The 8,189-nt window shown below is 42.0% G+C and overlaps 1 protein-coding gene across 3 annotated transcripts; it reads right to left on the bottom strand.

The window, feature by feature from the left end:
- Nucleotides 1–2,077: 2,077 nt before the first annotated feature.
- Nucleotides 2,078–7,463, bottom strand: PDP1 (pyruvate dehydrogenase phosphatase catalytic subunit 1). 3 transcript variants are annotated; one of them, XM_053468053.1, is made up of 2 exons: nucleotides 7,129–7,463; nucleotides 2,078–3,890 (listed from the first exon to the last, which is right to left on the bottom strand). In XM_053468053.1, the coding sequence occupies exon 2, from the start codon at nucleotides 3,844–3,846 to the stop codon at nucleotides 2,251–2,253; it is 1,596 nt and encodes a 531-aa protein (XP_053324028.1). In that variant the 5' UTR covers nucleotides 3,847–3,890; nucleotides 7,129–7,463; the 3' UTR covers nucleotides 2,078–2,250. The 3 variants fall into 3 exon arrangements, with proteins under 3 accessions (XP_053324028.1, XP_053324027.1, XP_053324025.1); XM_053468052.1 differs by having other exon boundaries at nucleotides 7,165–7,463; XM_053468050.1 differs by lacking the exon at nucleotides 7,129–7,463 and adding an exon at nucleotides 6,967–7,115.
- Between the last annotated feature and the right edge of the window lie 726 nt (nucleotides 7,464–8,189).

The following is an 8,189-nucleotide window of genomic DNA, read 5'->3' as shown; positions in this document are numbered from 1 at the left end:
ACTGAAGTGACTCACAAGACAAACTAAACAAACTAGACAAACATATACGTTATGTTCTATAAGGTGTCACAAGGAGTGTAGCAACTATGATTATAGATCATATATATATATTGTATTTTATTGTTATTGTATTTATATATAAATATAACCCATAGTATTTACACCAAATACAGGTTTCTGCCAAAATTGCGTAGAATTCCATCACTAAACACAGCTTAGAGGGACATGGTCTGTTTCAATGGCGTAAGGTACTGATTGATTTGTCAGCTTGTTTATATAGAATTCTGTCATTCAATACGTGACTGCCTTTAATTGGGCACTAGCGCTGCTCTTACACAAAAGCAAAGTGTTAAATATGCACGTAATATATGTTTTACCACAGCAATAAATCCATTAGAAAAAAAAATGTACCAAGCAGGGCCTGCTAAGTGCTTCATAACAGGAGGAGCTCAAATGGGTTGGCTTTTCATAAAGCTTAGTGAAGTTCAGGAGTTACTGCGCTCGGTGGTCCTGTAGAACCCGGTTTATATAAGCAGAATTCAGTCACGCACCCTCGCGACTAGTACAGATGTGTAAATAGTATGGAAACACATTTGAGATTGTGAATGCGATTTTGGTGTAAATTAGAGTCCAAAGACTGCTGGAAGCCCTACAATTTTCATTTAATACTACCTGCTACAGTGACCATGTCATCCCACCGGCGAGCGGCACACATGCACCCGCGGTGCCTTACAGGACGACTGCATGAAAACAAAAAACTCACCTACCAGCACAAGCATCTACAACACTATATTCTTTTGATCAATAAAAGAAGGAATACAGAATTTGTTCTAGCAGGTGTGTGACGTTTACAAAACTGCAAGAAAAAAAAAAATCTCTCCTGGCTTTAAATATCGTAAGTGCTTTGCTCATGTGATCACATGATGTTCTCATTCGTTATTTATGAAGACAAAAAGCATAAGAATGAGGACTGACGCAATTAAGGAAATATAACTGTATGAAATGTTTTAAAAATGTTAAATCTTTTAAAACCATTATCCTTTGCACCCATCATAGTGTCAGTAACATTTTAAACAAGGGACCTTTGGAGGGCATGATAGCACCAGCGGTTTTGCTCTATGCATGTATTAGAAGAAACATAAGGCTGTTTATTGGGCAATTTCATTTGTTGCAAAGCAAAATAAATAAATGGTTAAAGTTTGGGGAACTACTATTTCTCTGTGTAGAGAAAGATATACAGGAACATAGGCACAGCAAGAAAACTGATAACTAAAACAAAGGAACAGGATTATATTAAAGGTCAATTTACCAAGAATTAAGCATACTATTTCTCTATTGATAACACGGCTTGTCTAATAACATCAAAGAGAGGCGGCTGACAATGAAGGTGTGTGGGGATTCACGGGGGGGGGGTTACAACCCCCACTTTCGCCCTTGTGAATGGGTCCTGTTAGAGACTGAGTAACTAGCATTTGCTTCATCCATAATAAAATAAGAAAACATGACAAAGCATTACCTCTCAATGTATCCCAGATATTTGGTTAATGTTACAAGTATTTAGTTCTCTGTACAGCACAAATATTAATGGCGCACATGTACGGAAGAGACTAAAACCTTCCACATCACAAACCAAATACACATCAATAGGATCATACAGCAAACATTTAGACACAATCGTGGAGTGTACAAATAGTCTACATTCTTGTATATATCCTCAGAAATATTAAACAGTACTGTACTTCAAGATCCAGCTAGTCGCAGTCTAACCTTTGTTCTGTTCCTATGTAGGGCTATGGCTTAAAAAGTGTATTGGGAACCAAGTAGTAAGGTGGGCAAGCACACACATTCATTCTACCACACAGAAGCAGTTTGACCAAACATTGGTTACTAGACAAAGACTGGGATATTTAGACTGATATTCTACCTCCACTTTAACAATCCAAGATTTTCTGAAATCTAACTGAACCTGAAAATGTTGATTAATAATAATTAAACACATATCAAGCTTCATTAAGGAAGCCCGGTCCTTTAAAAAAAATAAAAAGCAAAAGATCTTTACATAAATGTTAGCAGTATAGCACTTCCAGTAGAGGGGATCAGCCATGCACGTCTCGCTCACTTTAATGTAAGGAAAGGTGATCAGAGGATACAGCTTAAACACAGATAGCAGATTTCTCATGCAACTAAAAGCATTCTAACATAAGCCCACCTTACAAACTTTTGGTAATCAAGATTTATGTAATGAGCAAATTACTCATCCTGACTTGCTCCAATGACATGCGAATTAAACTGAACGACTATAATAGTAATATCGTCCCTATACATTCTTGCCAACTCTTCTGGAAGGCTAAGCATTTTTGACAAACGTTCATGGTCTACAGCTCCAAACTCATTGTTGCCCACAGCATGTCGTATAAGGTGGGTGGCTGCATTCTGATCCTCAAATGCAGATGAAATTCTGGCCCTTCTCTCCGTAAGGAGTCCTTGCATTTGTCCTAAGGTGACCTTATATCCACCAACAGATATAGGCTGCTGATGATGAACACCTGTTAGGTACTCTCCAACAATTCTTACCACATCTTGTCTATGCATAGTTTCCCAAAGGCCATCTGTAGCCAATATGAGAAATTTATCTTTAGGCCTTAACCTGTGATATATAACCTCAGGTTCAGCTGTTAAGTAAGGTGGACTGTGGTAGTTGGGTGGGATGAACTTAGTGTATTCATTGTCATTCAACTGATCTGGGCCAGATTCAACAACACGTTTTTGAAGATCAATGCTCCACTTGAACTTGACATCTCCAAATGCTCTGAAAGGCATCAAGAGCCCTAGAAGCCGGTCTTGCTTGACAACACTCTTTTCCTCCTTTGGGTGCTCTGACTTCAGGCGTTCTATCTCAGATTCATTCTGAGCATTATGATCATGGGACATAGTAACTGCAGACCAAGACCCATCTTCTTCCTGCACACCAAGCAAAGCCCTGCCATCACCCGTGTTGGCCACATGCAGGTCCAAACCATCAACATGGGCCACACATGCTGTAGCCCCCGAAAAGGCAACTCTTAACACCCAGTAATTCAGAAACGAGTTTGGATCTCCTACTTGCGCTTCCAGAGACAAATCATTATCAAGTCTTTTGAAGGAATTAATCAATGCCTCCTTAACATCAGTTGTCTCCCCTGTGTTTAGGTCAATCAACTCCTGCCAGTAGGTCCTCAAACTGTTGAAATATAGCTTGGAAGCCTCTTTACTAAAATAATCATTGGGATGTTTGTGCCACTGCAATATGGGCAGCAGTGCCCGGCCACTTTCCACAGCATTTTCTATCTCAAGTAAAGTTTCCTGAGGTAGCAGAGCAACAGCAATGTAATAAAATAGTCTTTCGCTAACAGCTTGAGCACACGCACACCCTGCATGGCCATCAAACACACCAAGCAGCATCCCTCTGGTCTGTAAACATGTAGCTGCACTTCTCCGATCCTCGATTGGGGCATTTGCTGGCAACTGGTTACTATCAAAGCCAAGGATTGAGCTTATGTTTTTTCCATCAAACTCTGGAACTTTAAAACTATATTCATTGGCCTTGAGTATACTGTTGACTTGTGGAGGAGTCAGGTAAAACCTCTGTGGAGTAGTAACATATTTCCTTGTTTGAACACAGTGTTCTCTGTGCTGGTGAAAAGGTGAAGGAAACTTAGCTTCTGATCCATAACAGAAGTGTTTAGGAGATGCCGGTCTTGGTAGGCAACAAAGTGGTTTATGGTGACAGTAACAAACAGAGCGGCATATCCTGCCAAGATCACAGTGTCTTATTAGAGGAAAAAGAAGCTGAGATGGTGCAGACATTTCATCAACCAGAAATGCAGGATTACAACTTCTGCCCGGGATACCTGCAGAATAACAAATATAAAAGTTACACATGTGTTGTATCAGCTACCTTCAAGCAGCTCTAGGTCATTTTAACAACCCACAAAAATGACATTATCTGGAGTAACGTTTTATTTCAGACCTAAACATTATTTGGCTACAGAGTTAGTCCAATAATAAGAATAGTCAGTAACACTCATCTCTGTTATTCCCCAGTTCTGCGAATGAGGCAGGAATTGACAACATTCCGTGTCACCTTTTGACTCCTATTTACAGCTGCAGTTACCATGGAGTTTAAATATCAAAGATGTATTATTTAGTGGAACGCCCACTTTTTTGCTGTTATATTCCTATTGTCAACAGGGTACATAGCAACGTGCGCCAAGTAGGTTTTTGAAGCAGAAAAAGCAGCAACGTTTTGCATGTGGATTTCTAAGTATCAACTTACTAATAGTAAACCCATTCTTTGCTACAACCGAGTCTCCTTACCTAGCCGGACTTCATCCGAAGCCAGCGTATTATCGCAAATAGAGGCATTTTGTCCCTTTTTCAATAACGCATGACTTCTTTAAGAACATTTGGCCACACTTGCAGCATAAATATTTAGGCAATTATGTGACATGCTGAATGGCTGCAATGTTCTGATCTACAAGAGGCTTCCAAGCCTAAAGAACTAGCTTTAGAAACAGCAGCGGATGGCAGGTAGGTAAGTAATCAGAAGACTAGAAATAAGTAGCAAAACATCTAGTAAAAATAATAGATATCCAACTAATGTATATATATTCCCGACAACTGTCCCTCTAACAGAGCTGCCCTTAACTGTGCTGCCCTTCTGCTAAAATTAGATGTTACCATACTCCAGCCCCACTCCTCCAGTTGTCTAACACAGAGTTGGATTGCAACCTCAGGACTTAAGGATAGAAGAACATTGCATGTTCTATTTAGACCTATTTCTTAAATAGGCAGTATCTAATTTTTGTTTCCATGATTCGATTCTTCTTCTTCTTCTTCATTCTTCTAAATGACCAGAGTTATACATACGAATGTTGTGTGCATATCTATTGCTTTAACTGAAATACTTTGCACCCCACACACAACTCATCTGCCCTGCGATACATTTCTGTGCAAAGCTCTGCAGCTTCCCAAGACCCTGGCCCTGGCCCTAGCAGGTGGAAAGTGTGAGAGTTTGTTAAACAGGCTAGCATAGAACAGGCATGGACTGATTGCAATGGTTGTTAATCCTGAACTCTGCATGAGGAAAACACACTAGAAGCGCACAGTCCCAATGGCAGCGACGAAATAAAAAAGGGGTCGGAACAAAGTCTTATTGTTCTACAGAAGCTTGGCAAAAACCATGAAACATAGAAACGCACTTCTAAAATGCATGATGGAGTCACGCAGCCCTGTATAGCCCCTGGGTTTATTATAAATACCGTAAATAAGCACTGAATTAGAATGTGTGCACTCGAGTTATACTGGCAGGGTTCACTAGCTCCCCCACATGGAAGTTTAAATAGATGCAGCCTCAACATATTTCTCATTGGTTGCAGTTTGACAGGTTTATATTTGCCAATTATCAGATATCAATAGTTTGGGAATTTGACAGCAGATAGAAACCATGTTTCCCCAACATAAAGATTCAGACAAACAAGCCATCATAGGTACTTTAATGTATACAATAGCTGCATGGTCTTTTGACATGTTTTTGTGGTCTGCTTTGCAAAAGCTTGGGGGGTTCAGAATCCCCCAAATGCATGCCCCCCCGATAAATGCCCTGTGTTTATCTTTTTTTTTTTCTTTTTGGTAGAATACAATATTCTCATACTTTGGCAGATAACTTTAATAAGCACTTGCTATGGCAGAGGTGTCAAACTATCCCTTTAAAGACACCTTGGACTTGTCTTAGATTAAGGAAAGCCATATGCCTATCCAATGCATGTTTAAATCCCCTAGTGTATCAATACAATTATGGTTTCTTATAAAGTTCAGCGGTGGACTTGGCAGAGAGTTGTGAAAAAGTGGTTTTATAGCACCCAATGGAGTGGTGCAACCAGAAGAAATGTTACTATGGGGATAAAAAGGGAAAACAAAGCACATCCAAGTCTAGATAGCCTGGTTGGTCGGTAAGATATACGAGAAACTAACTACACAACATAAAAGGTTACTGCTTTATAACAACATCATCGTGTTTAAAGCATTTTAAAGGGTAGACGACTGGTGTACTGGGAAACGTAGACAACAGTGTCCCAAAATACTTAAGTACTGGTAAAGCAGCCCACGAGAGGTAAAGCAGCTACTCCATGGTAAAGCAGCTACTCCATGAAGGCTACACCATGGAAAGGGCATTTGTACGGGACTCCGGAAAAGTGTGAACTTTAATGCTGATGACTCCCTTATAACAGTTCTAACGCATAATGCATTTTCATAACAACCGGTCGGAATAAAGCCTTCAGAAAGGGACACACAGCATTCCTGACTAAACGCTATGGCAACAAGGTTCTGCATGCCAGGGTGGCAAGTCATGTGACTCCAGCATCCAAGGGAGAAAACAAAATGGGCATCCCCACACAAGAGATGCAACTGTGGCGAAGATTCAGTTCATCAGAATCCAGTGGCTCTCAGGACATTAAAACACAGAACTGCTCCGATCCGCATGTTTAACCCTTACCTCTGTTCGTCACTAGCCATTGGGCTAAAAACTATCCCCAAAGCGGGCCTTTACTGATACTTTATTGTGACTTCTTGGTATCTATTTATGTAACTGAAGCGTTTAGAATAATGTATTTTATTTAAGGAAATTCATTTACAAACATATTTCCTGCTGGGATCTGCTCGGACCCACCCAACATTTTCAGATGCTAGAAGAGGGACTGGGAGTATGAGGGGTAATACAGTCCCAGATACACAGCCTAATGTGGATTCATATGGAATGCGCCTTAAAGTGCGCAAAACCACAGCAATATACTACACACCCTACCGGTAGCGAAAGGGTTGCAGGGTAACCTCTGCATCGCTATGGTCCTTAGGCCCCGCTAGCGGTGTGTGTCGGGGTGCCGGCCCCCAGGCCCAGCTACAAGGTGTACGGAAAAGAATACATACCGATCCGCCTGGGCCCGCGACACACACACATTCTCCAGTCACCAAAAGCTGAGGACATCCACTACCGGTGGACACGACACACCAAGGCGGAAAAGACAGGGGAATAATCCGACATGAGACGGAAAGACAGACAGAAAAGCAGCAGGAAAGGATCGGACAGACCTGAGGGGGAAGTCAGCGTGTGGAGAGAGATTGTACCTGCCGCCCTCCTCTAGCGCATCCCGCAGCAAATACCCGCGCTCTCCCGTCCTGAGGGCTGCAGCAACGAGTTTCGGCCAAGAACGGAGCGCTGTGACGTCTGAAAGGCCGTCCTTCCAACAATAAGGACGCCTTGGGAGGCCGGAGCAAGCGACCCCCGTAAACCTAGCAGACAGATCAATAGGCGACTGCTGAGCCCACGCTGTGACGTCAAAACGATCGGCCACCCTTCTGGAGAGACCCGCTCTGCAAGCTGCAGCATAATCCGTCACAGCCCCGCCCCGCCGTCAGTGACTGAAGAAAATATGCGCGATCCTGATTGGCTGCCATGGAAACACCTTTTCCCGCCTCCACTCTTTGAAGGGGGATTGTAGTTGCCAAGTGCCAACAGGCCCCTGGCAGCAAAAGGAAAACGAAAGTGATTATGTGAGATGGGAGTTATGCCCTCTGTCTGACTACCACCTTCTAACCTTTTCTCCAGTACTAACCCCTAACAAAACAACATTGCAACGCTCACCTCATGTTTTTAGGCCAATATAATACCCCTACCCAACTGTACTCACTGGAACCTCTCTTACCTTCCCTATTAACCCTTTCCTTTCCAGATGCAGCAGACTCTTTTTGTAACAATACACTTGCCTCATCTCTGGACAGCATAGCTCCAGTTACTGTATGTTACCCTCGACAACTAAAAAACGTCAACCATGGCATACACCACCCACCATCACTCCACCTGGTCACCCCATACCATACCATGCTTGAACGGATTGTGTACAATTGTCTTACTAACTTCCTCAAACCCTTTCTCTCTACTGAAACGGCTCTAACAAAAGTCTCCAATGACTTGCTCTCTGCCAAAGCAAATGGCCACTTCTCCATTCTAATACTCTTGGATGTCTCTGCTGCTTTTGATACTGTTGATCATCACCTTCTTTTTGACTCACTTGCTTCTACAGGCATTTAAGATACAGCCCTCTCCTGAATCTGTTCATATCTGTCTAACCGTTCGTTCTCTGTCAGCTTAT

This window comes from Spea bombifrons, chromosome 5 (assembly GCF_027358695.1).
Source record: "Spea bombifrons isolate aSpeBom1 chromosome 5, aSpeBom1.2.pri, whole genome shotgun sequence".
Lineage (NCBI taxonomy): Eukaryota > Metazoa > Chordata > Amphibia > Anura > Pelobatidae > Spea > Spea bombifrons.
The sequence above is the reverse complement of the archived record's forward strand: the minus strand, read 5'-3'. Positions and strand labels throughout refer to the sequence as shown.

Excerpts from the sequence above, each read along its gene's own strand:
- PDP1 (XM_053468050.1), bottom strand. The coding sequence starts at position 7,024 with ATGTCCTCAGCTTTTGGTGACTGGAGAATGTGTGTGTGTCGCGGGCCC. Across the intron at positions 3,891-6,966 it reads TCGCGGGCCCAGGCGGATCG|GTATCCCGGGCAGAAGTTGT; the intron begins GTATGTATTCTT and ends GTTATTCTGCAG.